This window comes from Anoplolepis gracilipes, chromosome 2 (genome assembly GCF_047496725.1).
Source record: "Anoplolepis gracilipes chromosome 2, ASM4749672v1, whole genome shotgun sequence".
NCBI classification, from domain to species: Eukaryota; Metazoa; Arthropoda; class Insecta; order Hymenoptera; family Formicidae; genus Anoplolepis; species Anoplolepis gracilipes.
Genome location: NC_132971.1, coordinates 556024 through 579604, shown reverse-complemented (window position 1 = coordinate 579604; position 23581 = coordinate 556024). Strand labels below are relative to the sequence as shown.

The following is a 23581-nucleotide window of genomic DNA, read 5'->3' as shown; positions in this document are numbered from 1 at the left end:
TAGTAAATGATCTGGCAACTATACGCATTACGGTTATTCATAAATGAGGAAAGTAGTCTGATTTCTCATTTCCGCAGACATTAATCCATCTTTTTATTAGTAGCGAGAGATAGTTCCGAGAGTTCGTCGCTCGCTTCGGAATCATGAGTAAATTTAGGTACACGTTGTAAATAAGCCATGTAAACGCGACCATTACTTTGAGGAATGATTATTTACAAATTTTCAAAGGAAACACGTCGCCATTGCCTCCGCGGATCGCTGTCAGTTGCCCGTTGCGTCCGACAATCGCGCGCAAAGAGTTCGAAATAAACCGAGCGGAGAATTTTCGGCTTTGGCGTTCCTTTGACGCGATACGAAAAGCAAAAATAGAGATAGGTACGCGAAAGATATGTTTGAAATTTCGCTACGCGTTCAATAAAAAAAAAAAAAAAAAAAGAAAATGTCAAATAAGCGTACACGAATGAAAAAATAAAGCTGTGACGTAAAATTTCCCTCATCCAAGATCAGACTGAAAGTTAAGTACTGTTTGTGAACCAACTTGAAATCTTTCCTGTATGCAGATTTATCACTGCTATATATCACGACCACTGCTATATATCATTTTTAGATATTTCTTGGAAAATATTTAGAATAGCTATTTTTAAACGAAACTTGAAAGAAAAAATTGTTTTATCCGGAGAAAGTCTTTAGAGTTCATTGACTGCTGTAGCTATAAATTTAAAACATACCTAACCTCGCACACATTGTAAAAATATTTTATAAAATATCTATATTAATATCTATATTAATATATCAATTCTTTAGAAAGCATCTAGTTTTAATAAAGACTTCTTTTATAACGCATAAAATACTCGCACACCAGAACAAATTTTAAATTACGACGTCTTGACAGAGTCATGGAATTAGCTGCCGCATTTGCATTCGATCGGGCTTGATCCTCTATGAATCTATAAATACCAGCTCATGGTTTGTATTCGAGACGAGGCGCCTATTATCGATACTCGAAACTCATAGAACCAGAACCGTATAGTAGATTTGTGTAGGAGTTTCACTTTGAATCGATACAGACATCGTAAATCAATCAAATTTTATGTCGCGAACACACATCGTTAGAAAGGACACTCATAATTTTACGCCCGTATAATAAATGACGTTTCAAGATACATGCAAAAAATTCTGTCGATGCATAACTTTTTTATCGATACCTCTTGGCATAAAGTTCGTTATTTGTTTTAGGACGTAATAAAAAAAAATGATGAATTATTTACATATTCCTAACAATTTATATATATCCGTAACATACGATAACAGAATAGAGATAGAAAAAAAAAGACAGTCTATATCATATCTCTCACTTCATTTATAATAAATTATAAATAATAGATTCTTTTTCCTGTCAAATTAATAAGATTCAAAAAATTTAAATTTAGATATCTAAGGAATAATTTTACATATATATATATATATTTATTTATTTATTTATTTATATTTATATATGTATATAAAATATGTATACTTACTTTTATTTAACAAAAAGTTGAATTTTGTTTAACAATATTTTTTCAACTATTATGCTTATATAATGCAATCTTTGAGATGGAAAAGTTTATATCGCACCGAGTTAACCAGAAAAAATAATCATGAACGGTTTGTACGAGCCAGGGATTCATGCAACAGTTGCTTACTCTAAGTTAACAGTGATCGGCAGTTATATTAATCATTCGAGGCCAAAATGCGAGGGAAGATAGACGTCTCGGAAAGAGTACGACACCGACCGTAAATGTCAAAGATTTATTTTTACAAGGTGCGTCCCGTCGCATTACGACTTGGGAGATAATCGTGCTTATATGTGTTTCTCACTTATATTCGGGGGGCTGTTATTTTTTTTTCCCCACCTAACGAGACTAATTTCCAACAAACATTGGAAGCGACGTGTCGAGGATACAGTGGCAACGATTCGTCATCGATTTTATGTTCTCGGCTGGACGCGTACATTCGTTCTTTTTCCACTTTGAATGACATTAATTTCCGTAATAAACAACTCTGATTATAAATTCTTAAAATCTCACTTTGTCAAGTTTTAAAGAGAATAATAAGTGTTAAAGTACTAAAGAAAGTTCTTTATAATTCTTTAGTCATATAAAATAGAATTTATATTTTAGCATAAATTTGAATCTTCAATGTTGATGATTCAATTGTATTAATCGGACTTGTTCTCCTTCCGTTCGTACGTTTCGCGAAGAAATAAACACTTTCGTACCTATTAAAATCGAAGCAATAATTTTTCGCAGTAGTTAAATGCACTTAACAATAACTGATTAGAATCTTCGTAAAATATTTATTTTCTAAGAAATTTGAAGGCGAAAATTGATTATTGATAGATAAATGCTTTATGATTATTTTTAAATTAAGACAAGATACTTTTCATTCATTTTAGTTTTTCTCTTTAAATGCATTAATATCTTTTAATTTTTCTTAGCTATCAGATCATTACAGAAATTAGAATTAATTTTTCTTTGTTATAAAACAAAAATGATATTTTGATGTGTGTGATAATAAAAGATGTATAAATTATTTTTCACGAGTCTCTACATTTTTCTCAATTATTTCCCAATCACAATCGCCTTAACGCAAGATCCTTATACTATCTCCTTAGGCGGAATATAACTGTGAATCCATCTCCGTGCCATAAATGCACGAACGCGACGCAGGCCCGCCTTTCTCCTTGCAGCAAAGAGATGCTGGAAGGCGGCCTCGCCTCCGTCCTCCGAAGCCCCGGGCAATTAATTCGCTATTACCGCATTGCTGGGCCGTAAGTCACGGAGGGTAATTACCGAGCGGTAATTTTACCGCTGCTGAGTTACGCTACCGGAGTAATGGATACAGTTTTCAAAGCCTAACAATTGCATGATTCGGCAATCCGATTTCACGATCCGATCCATGCCAATTTTCAACTTTGTATCTGCTTGTCTGCCTACCGTGGATAACAAAATTATATACTGTTACGATAACGTCGGAATGCCTTATCGCAGAAGCTTTATTTCCATTTGAAATAATACACAATCTCGATGATTGCATATTTTGACGTTGAAGTAGAGTAGGTTAAATTGATTTTTGTGTTTATGGAAATGCAACAAATGGTTTATGAATAAATTCTCCAACGTTGTATTAAATTATTATATAGTTTCAACATTTCACCTTACTTTTTGACATTTTTATTTCGTTAAAAAAACACTCACCTCCAAATGTGTGGTGAAAATCCGGGACATATTTCTCCGCACTGCAAACAAGGTTGGCCTTCTTCTACGTCTGTGATGAGAACGCCCTGAAAAGCAAGTAAATGTTAACAAATTATCGCGAGTTCACAAATATAATAAACTATAAGTAATAAAGTAATCTAATTCGAATAATCCTTATGATTCTTTTATGTCATGTTTTTTTTTTTTTATTTTTAAACTTAGCTTTTGTCGGTTAAGAATGTCGAGAAATAATTATTAAGCTCGAGCATCCAGATAAAATAGCTTAAAGTGTTATCTTAATATTTTTAATCTATAAGAGGCAGATCATATCGACTGAAATGAAAATTACCTGAATAGTCTCTTATAAAGTTAAGTTTAGTTAATGATAAAAACATATCAGAAATGATAATAATAGATATTAAAAATTATCTTTAGCATAGGTCAAGATGCAAATACATGGAGCAATTGATTTTCGCATATATTATGCAAATGTCGATAAATACGAACTTCTTCGAATCGACGTAATTTGATAAAATCGTATTAAACATATTAAATGTGAAGAATGCAATAATAATGCAATAATAATACATTTAAAATATGCAAAGAGAAAACAAGAAAAAACATTCCAAGTTAGAACGTTACGTTATTTTTTCATTGTTTTTCAAATTATTGATATAGTTAAAGCAATTCTATGCTAATATCTAATTGTAAAGGAAAATATTGGTGTCACAAATATGGAGTGTCAAAAGCGAAATATTAACACTTCAATAACATTGTAATTTGTGAATTTTTTTTTCATGACAAAGAGAGACAACGAACAAGTAATCGTCGTTTCGTACATACATGACGTTCTACATGACGCTCGTTGGCACGTGCGAACGGGGACAAGGTCCCGGCCAAAGGATGAGCCACGTGTAATTGGGAAAAGTTTTTAATTGCCCGAGCCTTGTTATGTCACGACATATCGCGATGTTTATTTCGTTCGTACACGGACGATGAACCGCTAATGAGTACATGTCACTAATAATAGCCTGTAATAATAATCGTTCCGTCGATGTGTCGACGAATTTGACATGAAACACACGTTAGCTATAATTGACTAACTAATCGAATACGTCTTTAAAAATATTTATAAAAAATCTCTTATATATATATATATATATATATATATATATATATACTATATACATACTTATATATGCGTATATTATATAATTCTTTTTATTATTAAAATAATCAAACAAAAAAATTTTCTTTCCATCTTTCCGTTTTTTAATTTAATTTAATTTTGCTAATTTGAACATCTTTAGGGTTTCATTAATTTATAGGAGAAAGTTTGAAAAAAGTATAAACATTAAGCTTAAAGAGAGAAAGACGGAGAATATTTAAAAATTAGGCGATTTTTCTCCTATTATTAAGGATGTACTTATGTCGAATAAACGATATCCGGAAATTTAACGTCAAACGGTTACTAAAATGTTGCTTAGACTGTAAATTAAGGAAGTCGAAGTTAAGCACATTTATTTTTATATTTAAATAAATTGACGAACGAACAGGAATGATAGGTTATTATATTATCATCGAGTTCCTTACTTCTCCTTCTCCCTCTCATCCTATTGGACGCTTTTATGTAGCTATCATCTATTATAATATTACCGTCTTCCTTCAGGAAACAATAATACATCAATTTTCTTGCATGTTCTGATTTGGATCCACGCGCGTAATATAATAAATGATTACTTTGCTATGTTAATTACCTCTGTCGCATTTTTTAAAAAAACATTTTAAAATATTTTCGATGGCATGTTTATATCTCTGTTTACATCGGTTATCACAAAAAATCAAGTTGACGGAGCGCCATAAATTTTTTGGAAAAGGACGCGTTTCGCGAGACAGGCAAAATTTATATAAAAAGCTCATATACATATATTGAATATTAATTTGTACAAATATAATTTTCATATATGTAAAATGAAACTATCAGCAAGAAGTTGTTACAATATATAATCACATAAGTATTTCCAAAGTGCAAGTGATAAAAAGGACAATGATTCGAAAAACTTTTACATGCTTAATATATACTATAATTATTATATTAATATATTACAGTTATTAAATAAATCTGAAATATATAATGTATATACGAAAAGAAGAAACTCTCCCTCTCTCTCTCTCTCTCTCTCTCTCTCTCTCTCAAATAAACGAGCAAGTAGAATATCGATATTAAGTCAAAAAGCAATAAGATTTTTATACAAATTTTGATTGCGTTAAAGAAAAATTATTATAAAGATTAATTATAGAAAATTTGTAAAAAAATTTATGTCTATATCATTATTATAAGTAAATATTTCACGCACAATTATAATTTATTTTCAAAAGAATTTGTGAGAAATTTCTTTGAGGGAATACGTGACTGTAAATTAATTAAAGGAAGATCAATGTCGATTCGCGAGATCGTAGATCACTACTATCAAAAGAACCGTCATATATGTCTGAATACTATTTGCGTCAGCAATAGTCTGGTCTATGAACGATCCCAGTCTCTTCGTCTACAGTCTCACCGGTTTGTCTACAAGCGAAGAGAAGAAAAGGAAGCTGTCACGCTAAATAGAAAGAAAGCTCGAGGCGCGTTGGATGCGTTCAAGAACCTTTCGGCCGACATATATGGTCGGTCCGCCCACATGAGCCCCTCATTGCCGACATCATCACCAAATATCGAATAGACATGCGTTAAAAAATGTGCCGATCGCCGCCAATCTGACTCTAGATCTGCCTATATATAGCAATCCCGAATAACGATGCCAGCAGCCGCGCGCGCGAGCTTCGATGTTTAATTAACATATTTTTCCCCCTGACTCATCTCGTGGTGAAGGGTCTCTTTTCCTCGCGATGTCAAGGCGGATCGCATAAAAATATATACGCACGACAATATAAAGACAAAAGAAACGAATACTTCATTATTTCGAATCTATACGAGAAAGTTTTCGATGTCAAGTATGTTAGTTTGAAGATTGTTTTATTAAAATCTCTTAGAAATGCGAGCGACATATAAAGTGTTAAAACAAAAGATAGCTAAAAACTTAATTATTATAATCAATCTAATTTTTTATGTTGAAAATTTCGAAAGCTGTGACTTTATTTTTACGTTTGATGTGTGATTCTGATTAATTATTCTTCTGCGCATTAAAAAATATTGTACCTTTCATCCAATTTATGTGCAAAAGTAACTCGTGAAATGATGAAACGATACTTTTGATTACAAGTGTTGCTCAAGAAGACAGATTACTTGTTAGAATTAACATACCGCGGATGTCATGAAAAATTATTCTAATCATTTACGGTTGGAAATGAATGATGCAGAATTGTAACGAGAATGCAGTCTGGCAATTCTGATTTGATTCAACAGCTGTAACTTTCGCTTGATCACTATTTTAACGTATTGCAGCCGCCGTTAAGACGGTATGTTTGCCTTGCATTTAGAATTTGAATTTTCGCATTGATCAAATTAATTAAATCTTTGTTCTAAACAGGATAGATAAAAATAAAAAAATACGCAAAATTAATTTTAATTTTGTTACATGTTCTGAAAGTAATATATAAATACTCTAGGCTCCGATTAGTTTAATATTGTAAAATTCCGAAATATTTAATTTATTATGTAAATTTTAGAATATGTAGTTAAAATGCCTATATTTATATGTATACCATATATTTTCTATCAACAAAATCAATATCTATAAACCCATAAACTCATTCTTAGAAGATTGATTAAAACAGGTCAAAAAACACTTATATCTTCCCTCTTAACGATCCGATCAGTCGATTATCCCGCAGACAAAGAGCGCATTTTTAACGCAGTGACTCGTTTAAGGAGAGATGTTATCCGTAACGACGTGTCCTACGCGCGATACTGGCCATTCAGATCGTAGGCGGTTCGCTGACATTTGCATGACGCGTTGGCCAATAGACAAGGCAATTGCGAAAGTTGGTTGAAAACCTGTGCACGCGGCAAGCCCGACGACAAATTGATAAGTACTCCCGTCATTGGAAAATCGTCCGGTTTGCTTCACGAAACGAAATCGAATTACGTAATCGAATCGACTACTTCAATTTTTTCAGTCATAGCTGAACAGCTTTAATATATCTCTCTCAACTATTTATAAAATATTTAATTCTTTTATACAGAATTCAAAAATAAATATTTTCTCATAATAAATAAATATTAAGTAAAATTTTAAATTAATAAATTAATAATGAATTAATAATGAATTATAATAAATTAATAATTATAATAAATTGATTTATGTCCTTTGCAAATTATAATGTCGGTGAAAATTGATTTTTATTTTTGTTAAATTACTGATATATTTACTTGATAATACAATAGTACAATGCGAAAAATTAATTTTACGAAATGTTACAATTAAAGTCCTAACGAGTCATTACGTCATTTGCCATTTAAAGGATTAGCAACGGTGGCAGTTGGGCTACCGGTATTTAGCTTTCACTTAATCGGATTGAACCGCGATGAAGCGTAATTTGTGTGCTTCGTGGACGTAAATAGGCGTGGATGATAAATGGAGATTATAAATTGCTTGTTCTGGATGAGTCCGAAATGATTACGAAGTTTGTTAAGAAAGTTGAACATACTATTCACTAAGCACCAATTCAGTCTATCCTGTTCAACTTTATCCTGTGTAATCTTGAAAGAAAAATCATTGCTTACAAATCGCATGATACGTGTGTTTATGATTTATAAAAGAAATCAAAATTAAAATAATGTTAGAGTGCAAAAATAGATAAAAAATTGAACTAGTATCGCACTTGTACAAGTGCAGATAAAAATTAAAATATGTGAAAATAAAAAGTAAAGTACAAATAAAATTAATATAATGCATTGTATTTTATGCTGTATTTATAGAATTTATAGTTTATTTATGTTTTGTCAAATAATTTTGCGTTATATAGAAAAGAATGTAAAATCTAACGCGTTGCAAGGGCTGGAGAATAAAATTAAAGAGATGGATGATTTAGGAGAATTTTAATAAAATTCTGCTGGATACAATTTGCTATTGCGTTTATATTCACGCAAATTACGAAACTTATCATCTCCAATCAAAGCCACTTAATTTTAAAGTATCGCGCTCTCTCGACCGTAAAACGACCATCGCCAGATTCCAGGCAAATTGCAATTTTAGTGCACGAGGTCGTGCAATATTGCGTAAAGTTTTCATGGCGACTCGGTCGCTCGTACTCGATCGAGACGTAACAATGTTGATCCGCGTTCACCAACGATCGCGAAAAATCGTCGATAAACAAGCAAACGAAATGCGTATGAATCGCAATTATGCAACCAAACCAGTTTATAGTATATTTTATCGCTTAAATGGTGTTGCACAGACATTTGAATATTCTTTCCACAAAATCATTAGGTGTAATGACTACGACCGGTAAACGACTACTAAATTTTATGCTTACTTCTGTGTATAATAATCGAAGCCAATTGAAGCACTATATCTGTATTTTCTCAAAAGGAAGATTATAATTTCCAATCATTATATATAGTTATTATAAATAATTAGTAAACCTATTTTCTCTCTCTTTTACTCCATCAACACTTGCACGCTTAAAATTCTGTATATAATTCCCAAGTATTACGTGGTAATTTCACCTTAATTATGCTTATTATAAAATTATTATTATTAAGAACTAATAGTAATATATGTAATTTTCATAATCTATTTATTTTAGATAACGATTAATTATATATGCTAATATTTTTTAATCTTTCCTGTATTTTTCATATTACTTAAATGCGAATTCATACGCTAAATGTATAAGATTTTATTTAAATTGATTACTTATTCTCTTTCCAATACCTATGCACCAAAATATATCAATATTTATTTCTCGGTAAGTTATAAAGAAGTTAGTATAATTATTAATCGTAATTTTAGAATTTTGATATTTTTTGTTGTTTGTTTTAAATAACACATTCTTGTCATTTTTTACTCCATCAATTACTAATGCAGTTCCTATACAAGATAAAGACAAAACGAGAATTATGACTCGCGCAACAACCATACTCAACAACAGCACACAATTTATACCTTTACACAAACTTGAAATAAATTCGTTTAAATTGAATATCAAGAACAGTGGGAAATGAACGCAATCGTCTTGACTATCACTTCAATTATTATCAATTGTTCCTGCGGCAGAGCTTGAAAGGATGAGAGAGAGTCATACTCTCTTTCTTTCACGGGAATTATCCTCGATAATAAACACCGCGTTTACGGCGTTTATTATTTTTAATTCAATCGCCGTCATCTCTTTTTCTCTCTCTCTCTCTCTCTCTCTCTCTCTCTCTTTCTCTTTCTCATCTCCTCCAACGATTTATAAAAATTGCCTCGCGTCTCTGAACCATAAAGGATCGATCGAATGCAATTGACTCATGAAAGTGCCATACCCCTTCACGATAGTTCCAGATCGTTCTCGAGGGTGTCGTGCTGCTGGTGTTACCGCCATCTCTCCCCGGCAAGATTCCGCCGTCCCTTCGAGCCCTTCGCCAATGATTCTCCTCCTCTTCGTCCTCATCGCTGTCCTCATCATTGTCATCATATCTCCTACGTCTCGCCACTTCCTGCACGGGCCGACGTCGACGACGAACTCTCTCCGCTACGCCACCAGGATCCTCCGACGATCGGATCCTGATAATCGTGGCACCGTTACGGTCGCGAGATGAGGAAACTTGAGAGGATCCGCCGTCAGCTGACTCAATTCTGTCTTCGCGGATCTCGAAACAATCCTCTTCAGGATCGTTTGCAGATGCCTCAATCGCGCTGGTCCTCGTAGTCTGCAGACTCGAAAATCCTCGCTCGGGCGAGACGTCGACGTGAAGCCTTCCTTCCGGAGGGCTTCGCAGCTTACTATGGTTTCGTAGATATCTGGCGGAAAATAGCCGGTTGCTCTCGTGCCAGGATTTGGGGCAAAAATTTTTTAATTCCTTGCCGTTATCCTCCGGATCATCCTTCTTTGGCGGTGTCAATGGTTTTGAGTGTCTATCTGATTTTCTTTCGGACGCCCCGCGACCTTTGTTTTTCAAGGACGCGCGTCTGTTCGAGGAAGCGTCGCGTTCCTTGAAGGAGCTCGTCCGAACGACTGCTTCATTATTTTCTTCCTTGAAAGAATTTGAAGGGCGTAATTCATCATTTTGTTGTGTCTGGAAGGATATCTTGCCGAATTCGATATAGCGATCGTTTGCGGTTTTTCTATCAATATTATTCTCGTAATCGTGATAAGATGTCTGTCCAAATTCCTCGTCATCATCCTTAAAATTGTTCTTCTTCCTCTCTGAGTCATTCTCGCGATCTTTGTGAGAAATCTGGCCAAACTCCACGTTCTTTTCCCTAAATAAATTCTTCTTTTCAGAATTCTCACTTGTATTTTTAAACGAGTTGTTCCTGCTCGAATCATCATCAAAATTCCTCAGGATAATCCTACTGACACCACTTGTGTGTTCTTTGGAAGAGACTTTTCTCTCCGTATTATCGTGATGATTTTTTAAAAAAGTTCTATCGAGCTCTTGTACTTTATAGATACTTTTTTTATCTACATCTATGTTTTTGTCTTTGAAGGAATTTTTATGAGATAAATCCTCTTGGTCCTTGTCAAAATATCTGATAGAAGTGTCGTGGCGACTATTTGAAATGTGATTTTTGTATATATCATCATCTTGAGTTTTAAACGACGTTTTTCTAATTAAACTAGGTTCGCAATCCTTGCTAATCGTCCTCCTAGATTCCGTTTTAAAATAATTCTTCTTGACTATCGGTTCTTGATCGAATTCCTTTAAAGATTCCTTCCTAACTAGATTCGATTCCTTGGGTGAATTTCTTCTGGGAGAACTTCTGTCCAGATCCCTTCTTGGTTCGAGGAGAACTCGATCGTATCTTTGTATCCTTACGTCAAAATCCTCCGGAGAACCTTCGTAAGTGTAACTTCTCCTCTTCGAACTATCTCTCGATCGAGCCTCTTCGTCTTCTTTCAATTTTCTACGATAATTTCTATCGGTATTATAAGTATCGCTTCTTTTTCGAAAACTGTCATCTCTTCGAGGCTCGCAAACTTCGCTGTGTCTCTCGATGCTCCTCGATCTTCGATCAGTCGATCGATCGCGGCGAGCCGAGTCCTCCTCTCGATCGGATTTTCCGTGCATCTTATATTCGCTAGATCTGCATTCATCTTCGTGATCATCCTTCAGCTTCCTATTTCGATCGTTAGATTGATTATCGAGCAAATGATCGATGATTGGCGATCGTAGATCACTCCTGTTGCCACCTTTCGTCTTATCGTATGCCTCCTTGTCAGGACTTACTTCAGATCGCTGCCCTTTTCTGGACCGCAATTTGTTCTCCTCTCGCGATTTCAATCGCTCGATCATCGCTTGGATCCTACGATCCGGCGATTGGCTACCATCAATGGCTAAACTCTCGATCTCTTTAAGCAGGATATCCCTCTCGTCGACGAGCTGCTTGGTGTCGTTATTGCTATCGTTGTTTCTGCTAATCTTACACATCTTTTCTCGATTCCTCGACTCGACGCTTTCGTCCCAGTATTCTTTTCTCCTCGGTCTATGAGAACCGTTGAGTTCTCGCTCGACGGACTCACTTTTTTGTCGATTCTCCCTTGGTAAAGATCCTACGTATCCTTCATCCCGATACTCCAAACGATCTTGAGTTTTATCCAAAAATTTTGCACTCACAGGTTCTGAACTTTCTCTGTCTCTTTTGAACTTTCCATTCGTCAGTTGTGTGTCCTCGAGATCTTGCCTTCTCGATTTTCTCGTGTCATCCTTGATATCCCAGGATCCAAAGTGTTCTTTGCTTTTTTTGTATAACAAATCGGCGTTATCGTCTTCCACCACTTCCTTGTTATATTCCTGTCCGTTCCGCTCTGTCTTGCTGTCATGCTGTTTCGACATACCGAAGTGATAACGGTTGCCGCGCCCGCCATTCTTGCACGATCGGCCGGAGTGCGCTTCCGGCTCGCTTCGATGGAAATGGTCTTTGGTGAACGACGAGGCAGTCCTTGGCGTGTCCTTTACTGCCGAAGGACCGCGCAGGCGAGACGTCATCTTTGCAAGGAACGGAATTTTGAAGATAAAAATTCTTGTATCTTGCCAAAATATATCGCTCGTGAATATGTGTGTTATATATATATATGTATATGCTATATATACAAGTAACTTAACAATTGATGTCAGCAAATAAAGTGTATTATATAAAAATATGTATAAAATTTGACATAAGGAAAGCAATTCTTTTTTCTTGAAAAAGATTTATACAGAATTCAATTTATTCTTCTCTTCGATGAGAACGATAATACTTCTTCTCGTGATACGATATCTTCAGGCTTGAAAGAGTAACGTCAGAGGAGAGCCGAGACACGCACAGTTAAGTGTACGAGCACCAACCTATTATTATTCGCATATATCGAACCAGCCCACCGGCTACCGTCGATCCCAATCGATCCCTGATCCTCCGTCATCCACCGTGCATATGTATTTGTAACTCGCGATCGCCGTCAATACACGAGCACTCAAAAACTGCTTAAATTTCACTGCGATTTCGAAAAAATCAACACTGAAGAAGCATCAATTGAGAACATAAAATACTGTATCATCTTAAAGTATATTTTTCCACCAAAAATCTTATACACATATTACATTTATGAAAATTTCTTCAGCAGGAGAAAATGAGCAAGGGTCTATACAACAGATACGTTGTTGTAATAGAATTAGGTTTTGAAATAATGCTAAAATCAGTCACTGTTTTTCCTGGTTAGTAAAATGAAAGAGATTGAGCTAACTGTATCGATTAATCGCAGAGATCCTTCAAAGGTCTAAAAACCAATCGTTTTCTTGTTCGAATATAAGTGATTTATAGATATTTGCGGTTTATGCAACGAGCAATTTGATATTTTTTTCAGATCACTGTAATCAGAGCGTCACCAAGATAAATAAACACAACATGGATGATCGCGCATCGACGGAGTCCTTACTCTCGGCGATGTCTCGTCATGCAAAGACACAACTTCTGGATATCTTCTTGAGAGAAAAGTAAAAGATGATCGTCGCGGATCCTTACGCCTCGCCGAAACTCGTAGGAGTGCGAGAAGAGCGTCGGCCACCTCTTTTCTCGAGGTGGCTCTTTCTCGGCGAGAAGCCAGCCGGCTTCGGGCTTCGGGCTTCGGGCTTCGGGCTTCGGGCTTCGGGACAGAACGACAAGCGCGCGGAGCAGACGACCCTGAAAGTCGTCTGTGGACTTTCACGAACGCGAGCACTTTGCCGGTCGGAGTCACCACGAGAGTGTGCACCAGAGGAGAGAGCGTGTTTCTCCCGCTCTCCCGCCCCCTATCCTGCCGATATCCCCCTCGCTTCCTGCCATCCGCGAGCTGTCCCCTTCCTCCGTGTATCCTCTCTCTCCCTGCCCCTTCCCTTTTACTGCCTATCGTCCCCCCTTTTCGTCCTCTTTCGTGCCATCACCAACTCCTTCGCCTCCTATTCACGGTCCTGTGGTCCTCCCTGAGGTGAGACAGAATATGACTCTCCATTTTCTCATTAATTCGATGGACCGTTGATACTTTGGTAAACCGTGAGATGTGTTAAGCACGCAAGCTTGACCTCATGCAAATTCATCAGAGTTGCTCTATAAAACTTCTCCAGAGAAAAACTCACGCTCTGAAGCAGAACTTGCGTTCTTCAAAAATTCTTTACTAATTTGAAAGAAAACTCGAGTCCTTTAAAGTTGTTAGGTTTGGAGTAATTTTAAAATAAACACAATATAAGAAATTGTATGATACACAAAGAGTGTATATTAATTTACATGAATTGCTGCAGAATACTAGGACAAATGACGGGATATTTTTATTGACGATCGTTATGATAGTTATCACGAAAAGTAAAGTAAGTGGTGATACATTTTTTTGAATGACGACAAAACGAGAGCGGAAGGCATCGTCTTTCACTTTCGAAACGTAGCCGAGCGTTTGCGCGGAAATTAATGACACACTTCGAACGTGAAAGGAGAGCTAAATTCGAAAATATATAAAAAAAAAAAATTCTTTTCACATCATGAAATTCTATAAGTTTGAAATTGTCGGAATTACACTTTATTAAATTTCTTTTGGATTTTCATTCGTACCGATTAACTGATAAGAAAACCAAGAAATTCCTAGGCTAATACGCTAAAGTTTAGCAAATTCCTAGATTAAGCCAAGAAATAAATTTATATTAATAAATTTCTGGAAATTGGTATGATATGGTTGCAATAACGAATCAAGAGCCTTAATGCTCGAGCGTGTCGTAAAATGATTCTTCTCATGCGTTCTACGCGTGGAAACGCAGCTTGCGCATAAAACTCGGAATATTCAGGCGGAGGCGGACATTCGCGGATATTCTTACAAAAACTTGGGGAATGTCGTCCGCGCTAAAGACGCCGCTCTCGGCCGCTGCTTAATGAGACCTTAGCAATCCCTTAATGGGTCTAGTTAAGGAAAAAAAAAAAAAAGACTAATATCCCGCGAGAACGTTACTTAGCGCGTGTTTATGTTCGCACCGAGAAAAGTCACAGGCGACAAAATCACTGAACAGAGAGAAAACCGGAAAGGAGGCTAAACTTAGAAGGAAAGAAGATGTACTCTAAGAAACCGTATGATATGGTTTAGCTCGTATGTAAATCTGTTTTCCCCTTATCTTGCAGAAAGTTAGATTAGAGAGATTCGATGAAATTGCACGCTGGCACGGATCGCGATATGCCAGAAATGGAAAGTTGAAGCTACCACCGATCATCGACAGGGCCGTTTTAAGAACTCTTTGGTCCTCGGTGTATTTCGAATAGAAATATATATATATATATATATATATATATATATATATATATATATATATAAATTATGTGTATAATATAAATGCAAAGAAGAAATATAATGATACAAATTATGATACCTCTTATATAGATTTCTGTAGCAAAATAATAATAAGGTTTCCAACTATGAATAAAATATATGTTTAACGTAGTACAATTTTCAAAACGTGATAAAAATTAACCTCTACAAATAGACATTACGAGAAAAATTGATTAAATATTTTTTTATCAAATTAATAAAAGTTTTCAAAAGGATAACGTATTCTTGAAATAACGATGAGAAGACAAACCGGCTCGTGAATCACCACCAAATAAACGTTGATCCATGACACGAAAACACGTGATATAAAGAGGAAAAAAAAATATCTTCTTCGCACAATCGAGTCGTCCGTGCGCGCCTAATCGCTTCTCGACCTGCAGGGTGAGATTTTACTGCTACGTGTCTTAATACATGCACGCATGTTGCTTTTTCGACTTGGTTAAATGTCCCGTGAATGATATTCTTTTCGTGCATTTTGATGGACAAAAAAATAATCTTTTGTACATATCAAGAAAATAAATAGAATAATAATAATAATAATGAATAAAAGCACACAACATTTATAGCATTTTTATATATAATAAAATAAATGGGATGGAACCATCCATGATATTTCTACGTAAACGGCACGCAATGATTTTTTCCATTATATGGGAGACAATGAAAGCCACTTCCAGAGAACGAAATATCACCGTTCTCCGTTGCAGCGTAGATAATCGCTAAATTAGCTGAATCGTTCGATGCTCAATCGCTCGCGCGTATCAATGATTAGTTATCGCGGAATAATTTATATCGCGCGGCGGGCAGTGTTTACGGCGATTAAGAGCTATTGCGGCTTGATGGGCTTGCGATCGGATGCGTTTCTTCGCTTGGTGTCCGATTTTTCGAGCAGCGCGCGCGAACGCGTGTTATTAATCACGCGTGTCCCATAAGCGAGCTTTCACTCTTGCGTCAGAGTATAAGGCCAGACAATCGGTTCACGCTTCATATATCACGTCTCTCGTTTCGAGCACATCAGATGTGGCACAATGATACGATAATATCTTGATCAATTACGGGAGACGTGCAGTTTGCGACGCATTCTCGTCGAGTAATTCATTAAATCGTCGCGCGAACCTGACTATACCGACCACATCGAACAGTCGATGAAAGCCGCCGATCTGACAATAAAAGCCCTGGAATGTCATGCCGCAATAATTATCGCGGCTTTTAAAACGATTAATTTCTTGGGGTCGACGTAATTAATTTATTATCGCGTACTTCCAACATCACATGGCGATTCGCGAGAAATCGCTCGGTCGATCCAGATGAACGTTAATAGCCCGTGATCGTTCAAGTTCCATTCACCTTTTCTTATATCCTGCACGTGGATTCACCGATGATTACCATGATTTCTTCTTCAATATTCTTGGTTGTAACTTAAGGGTTAAGATAAAAAAAATGTGTATTTTGCAGGTTTGAAAATCTTTCGTCTTTGATATCTCACTTTTCATTTTTGATTTGTCTTCTCATGAATATTTCTGTCATTCTTAACATCTTCAAACGATCGCCTGCATCCTCGATCAAATGATTTAGAGCGCAATCGAATTCTAGAACTTCTCATTTACTAGAAAAAAAAAGAAGATAATCGAAACAAATACTGTTTCCTACTCTGGTTGTGGACATTGCAAAATGCTGGCTTGCAACTTTATGATTGCGACCGCGAGGTAAAAGAGCCGCTTATCTATAACTGATGAGGACAAACCATTTCCAGGTAACATGCGCTGGCTGTTCAATGGATTCCAACGCCGCGAATGTGCACAATTAAGTTCCGCTTTGCGCTTCGCTCACCTCTAATTGCCCAATGAATTTCCAGCCGTGCAAATCACTCGCAATTCTTTATTAAAAAAATTTTAAAAAAAAGCGAGAAAGATAAAAAAAGAGAAACGGCGAGATTGTATCGTATAATTGAGTTTCAATGTCGTTTTACAGATGACGTAAATAATAAGGGGCCTCACGAGTCAGAAGAATTTTTATTCGGACGATATTCGCAATGGATAAGATTAATTCCGGCGAGACTCCTACACGAAATCGTAAAATCCTTCGATTGCTCATGTAACCGTCATTACTTGATAGCCGAATTAAGAAGTTGTTATCATTATTATTATTTAGCACATTATTATAAATAATATATGTAAATAATTATTCTGTTATTTATCGATACAAAAAAATTTGATAGATTGATCGATAAGTAAAATGTAAACAGAAAAATAAGAAATTTATCAAAACTTTTGCGGAAAGATGTAAAATTAAGTGATTAATATATACAGCATAAAAAAATATTTATGATGCTAAAAATATGATCGTTTATATTAGTTAATTATATAAAAATTCTAATAATATTTGTATACTTATGTACTTACGATAATTGTAAAGTTTGATAAATTCTCTCGTATACATTAAAAATGTAGAATACACGTCGATTTCGCAGAAAATAATTTTTTATAAACCCCTCCTAAAAATATCGGGGCAAAGTCGCTGAGAATCGGGAACTTTGTCCCGATATTTTTCTCGCTTACGTCTCTTTAAGAGGGTAAGAAGGGGTTTATTAAATTCTCAAAAATGAGAATAAAAATCTCGGTAAATATACCAAGAAAAATATGTGCCATGTGCACTTATCAATTTCGCAGAAAAAATTATTTTCAACGCGTTAACATCCGCGTTTGACTAAAAACATTATAAAAATATTTAAAAAATATAATTTTAAAAATATATTACCACTGATATTATCTATATTACTACCAGATACTCGTAAAAACGTTTTTATCTGTTGAAAACTATCTGTGAAAAACTATATCCGGGCACAGAAAGTTAGTGTGCAAATTAAACTCTAGAAAGTAAATGGAAAATAAAAGAAAATGTGTCACGCAAAGAAACTTTGTAAAAAGAATGCAATGTGAAAATAAATTTAATCTAAGCGTATCACAGTTACCTGTTCAGGTGGCGTAAGACGTGTGTCAGATAAGAAGTGGCTAAGTCGCTTCGTTCCGCGGCGAGGAGACATAATAAAAATGCTGTTAGTATCAAAGAAAGATAGAAAGAGAACAAGAAAAGGACCGTTTTACTCGCTCAAGCAAGATTATTGCAGCTTAGACACTATTTTTTATATTAAAGATTGAAATGGTAATTATATGCTATATATGCATAATCAAATTATTGTTAGAATTTTATTTCAAATTTTACAACAGTTTGCAAAATTAAAATTTAAAAAGATATTAATTTCTATCAAACATTAAAATCATAAAAAATATTATATTAGATTTTACACTTTCTGTTAAAAATTAAAATAAAGTAAATATGTATTTTTACATAGCATGTAAGTGTGAAAAAAAATTGTTTTACTTTAAGTAAATAATTCGAGAAGCCAATGGTTTCGCGTTCTCTAGTCGACAATTTCAATGGCTGGTGAAGGTCTTTCTTTGGTTAAAATCGCTTTTCGTAAAATCTTCGTATACTTTCCTGCGTGTGGGCCGCGACAAGGTCCTCGTCACAACGCCCCCGCGTTTTTACACGCCGAGCTATGATACGGTGAACGGGGCCCCTTACTCGTATCGACCTTTTCGCCCGAAATGGCAAGACCAAGGTGCACCTCGAATCAGATTGATTAGCACTTTGACTATCCATCCTGAGAAGTGGCTTTGCCGATCCGTCGGTTCCCAACGGTTGGAACCGCCACAAAAAGTCAATTATATATTTTTATTATTTATTTTTTGCTGTCGAGAGAGATAAATATGTTTTCACAGATGTATCATATCCTTGTTTTTTTTTTTTTACGAATTATTTTTATTTACCAAACTTATATTTACTTTCTATGATTATAAAATACTATGCATCTTTTAATCATATTGAGTGAAAAACTATTTATCGAGACCCTTTCATAGAGTTAAGCCTTTATTTATTAAAGAAGTGTTTATGTCGAATAATTTTTCCGAAATTGTTTCCATATGATTCGCCACTTGGAGAAGAGCAGTAAACAACTATCCGATATAGAGATACGCACATCGTATACTTGGCGCTCTTTAAGCGTATTTCCTTCGAGAAAGCGCATTAAAAAGAGAGCTCGATCCAAGCAAGTAGATGTAGACGTACATAGTCGTCCGTAATGTAAGACAGACGTTGCCCACATATTTCTCAAGATTCAAGGGCACTATCATATGTGCTGCAACGGTTTTAAAGCATTATTCACACTGACAAAATCCTGTTAATAATTGCAAGAGTTACATGTGAGTTAATGGTTACGTGTCGATTTCCTAGTCGTAACCGATAATTTCTTTATCCGTCAGCAAAAAATATAATGATCATATGCGATACCTTTTATAGACCTTTTATTACTCTACGGTTCTCTCTCGGACAGATAATTGATTATTTTATATTTCATATAAAATGTTCTCTAAAAGAATGAATTTATTTTAAATTAAAATCTTTTTTTCAGGATCACATATTAATTAATATTTATTATTAAATTTAAGAGAATATATGTAGATTGTGCGAATATTTTTAAATTACTTCAGTAAATTTGAAGTTAGTTTTACGATCAAATGTGTTAATTACATTAATTACATCTTTTTTTGTAAAAAAAACATTTATTTCACAGTTGATAAATAAAATTATGATAAAAAAAGAATTTAATAAAATTCTGAAATATTTTGTGACTTTTACGTAATTCATAACAGAATAATTGAATTTAAAATTACAATAGTATATTGCAAATTGAGCATTGAAATTACATTTTACTAGGTTTAATTTTTCTTAAAAGCCATCGTTCTTTATAATACATGTTATCGCTCAATGTGATGTTCACAATATTCATATTTATTTATTACTTGCATTTGGCATACTTGCATTTATCTACATTTATCGCGTAACACCTACGTGTAACACAGAAAAATATCAACAGGAAGGCCGTCTTCTCTCTGAAACATGTCACGCAAAAAAGAATAATGTTTCAATATACGAAGAGTAACTTAAGCATGACGGTATCGGCGGATGATCTTGCGCGTCGTGTTTACCTCGATTTACAAGTCAATCGTTCCGGGAATATACCTGCGAAACTGGGACCGATTGTGAATCGTTTTCGTTTCTCTTTGTATCGTCATGTGCAACAGGACGCATAAAGCACTATCATCGCGTTATCCAGCATGCGAGCAGTCTTGAATCATATCTGACAAATCGTATCCGATCCGGATACGCGATTTATTCTAGGCGCGCCGTGCAATGAAGAAATACTCTAATTGGATTTATCACGGGCGACCCGTTAAGCATTTAGCGGTGCATATCACAATTGTTACGTGGCCCCGGCTCTCATAATATAGCGGTGACTCACTTGCGTCCCGTTCTCGTTCCAATCGGACATCGATAGTCTTTGCTCGCCTAAAGTCCAGAATCACGGTTTTATCGAAAGGAAACTAAAGTTCGATAAAATCTTTTCGAAGCCGTAGCAAAAAAATATAATTTTTACCATATATTTAATAATATAACACTGCGTAATTAAAGAGAGAGAGAGAGAGAGAGAGAGAGAGAGTGTGTGTGTGTGTGTGTGTAACTTTTATATTTTCTAATTTTTTTTATATCTTTACGTTTTTTAATATCTAGCAATTTTATGTTTGATAGATATTTTTAATTTTAATAACATTTTGATTTTAATAAAAGGATTTTGAAAAGATTTTGACAGAGATGTTTATCCAAATTATTTATTTAAAATATCAAAAATAGACTTCGTGTATGTGATAATATTACAATATTACTGATGATATAGAATAATCGACAAAATTAATTTCAATATATATGTTTTTTTATTATTTTTATTTATATTATATTTATATTTATAATTAAGGTATTTTATTGTCTGCCAAAAGAGAAAGGGAGGATATTAAATTAATATCTTATAAAAAGCTCTTATAACGGTTGCAATTCCGGTCGAGCAAAATATATTTCTCTCTTAAACCACCGTTTAACCGGCAACTGCTTTTTATTAGCAGTGCCGTTATGCCGCTTATATAGCGAAAAACTTGGCCACTGTCCGAGAAATATAATGAATGTATCTATTAGGAACATATAGTCTCGAAAATGATCAAAATGGAATATCTTGACGCGTATTCGAGAATTTAGGTTTATCTTTATTCATTATTTATTGCTTTTAAATGAAAAAGATCGTTTATTAAAATTTTATATCTTTTCCTTTAAATTAATGACTCATGTACAACATAGATGGTCGCCAATCTTGTTTTACTATTTCTTTAAATCAATTTACTTGAAAATCATGGAGATTAGCCTGATTAAAATCTTCTAATTTATATGATAATTCCTAAAAATATATTAATCAATTTTTTATTTTACGCACCTATAAATGTCACAAGTGCGGCTTTAATATCACGGCGACATCGCAAAGTACTGACGGGAATCTTGTGTGAAACAGACTATTATCCAAAGCCGGCATTACAGCGTTCTGCACGTCAAAACATGTAGCGATTCACTAACATTAGCAAGTATTTATTTCTACATATGAAATATTGAGCTGTATAAAAAGAGATATATAAAAAGATTATTTCTTTGTGAAGATAATTTTTAGCAACAGAACAATTTAATTGTATTACCATTTATATAAAACTATCATTTATACTAAACATTTTAATTCGACATTTAACATAAAATCACGAATAGTATTTGTAAATCGAAAAAAAGAGATAAAAATATATTTGTATATCCTTCCATTTTTATAATCTATTATTTCATGTGTCTTATGAATGGTAAAAAGAGTTACACCGTGTTACCTATAACCTTTTATCAAAGCTGTCGTAATAATAGTATTATATTCTCGAATACTCAAACTTGGAAACTAGATCATAATTTCTCCGTAATATCGAAATCCGATGACGACCTCAATCGTGCATAATATTCGTTTGAGCCACAGTTACATGTATACGCGGTATGGAAATTGATAGCTGCCAGTAATGTCCATAATAAAAAGTTATTAAACCGATAAGGAAAATAGGACATTTCTCAATAATCAATATAAGACCAAATTAAATATAGCTAGCATTAAAATACATTAAATCAAAATAGATCTTAATTAGAGAAACGATGTGAAAATATTTGGAAGATTTCTTGCGCCTTTATTTAATTTTCTATATTACTTTTACTATACAAATATGGTGGTTATGAGATATATTGTAATAAACAAAGTAATTGAATCTTACAGAATCTTCTAAATTTTCTTCTTCTGTTCTATTCCCTTTCAAAATTAATTTATTTATTCCATCTTTAGTTTCACGAGGGAATACACAAGTGTACCGGAAGTTTCTGATTATCATAATCTTGCGACTTATGACAGCTACAAACCCGAGAAAGGACGAACTCTCTGGTGGTCGGCAGCCATCACCAGTGCAAAGATAAACATTGACATTGAGTCGAGACATAATGATGTCATTCTCACGGAAGTGACATCATTTCGTCGGCTCCTTGGTCCGACCCACAAATAATTTACAACTCCACGCGTCCAGACTGACCTTTATTTAAATCGTATATTCGATGCATGACGACTTTAATGCGCACGCTAGATCTCAAATAAAATACGCACTACATATACACACAATTTCTCTTGATTATTTTAGTTTCTAAATCATTTATTTTTTTTTTTTTTTTATAAAAAAACAATACTATTAATTTATTTAGTGTTATTTTACGAATTTAAAAATCATTTTTTTCTATTTAAAGCAATTTTTCAGTGTTATAAATGCGTATACAAAAATATGATGTAACAATAAATTAGCATACGATACTTAAATTTATCCTCCAGAAGACATATTAAATAATAAATTTAGAAATTAAAATAAAGACAAATTAAGAAATTAAAAACGATTAAAAAGCACAAAATTCTAATGCGCTTTAAAAAAATATGCACGTGATATCAATTACGATAAACAAACTACAATTGGCATTATAAATTTGCGTGGCGTCATTTTATAAGTCTATCCTTGAACCACAGTACCGAGATTAGAACTGTCAAAAGATAAAGTCTTCTTTTCTCCGCAATGCGATTACGAATTTTCATTGCGGCTTTTCGAGCTACTGACTTTCGAGGACAGATTCTATCCTAAATGGCAAATCGCCAAGCGCACAACAATTTCCAGTTTTCTTATTCCCGATTATGCCCCCCCTTCCCCTTTTCCCTCCCCGACAATATGTTTAAGTCACTGTCTCTCATTCTTAACAGTACGACTGCAATATAATGTGTATAATAATGTATTCGTTGCTAATGCAACGAGCTTATTAAGTAGTTCAACTTGAATTCTTAAGAATTGAATCATCAATGAGAAAAAAATTTATATTTCTTAATG

The 23581-nt window shown here is 34.4% G+C and overlaps 1 protein-coding gene across 1 annotated transcript in view; it reads right to left on the bottom strand.

Annotated features, from left to right (window-relative positions):
- LOC140676129 (uncharacterized) overlaps positions 1–15163 on the bottom strand; it is a 42447-nt gene extending 27284 nt beyond the window's left edge. Inside the window, exons 1-2 of the mRNA XM_072910849.1 lie at positions 9709–15163; positions 3240–3325 (exon numbers count right to left, since the gene is read on the bottom strand). Of these exons, the coding sequence (XP_072766950.1) occupies positions 3240–3325; positions 9709–12375 (2753 nt within the window). The 5' untranslated portion in view covers positions 12376–15163. The remainder of the gene's footprint in view (positions 1–3239; positions 3326–9708) is intronic.
- Positions 15164–23581: the final 8418 nt, after the last annotated feature.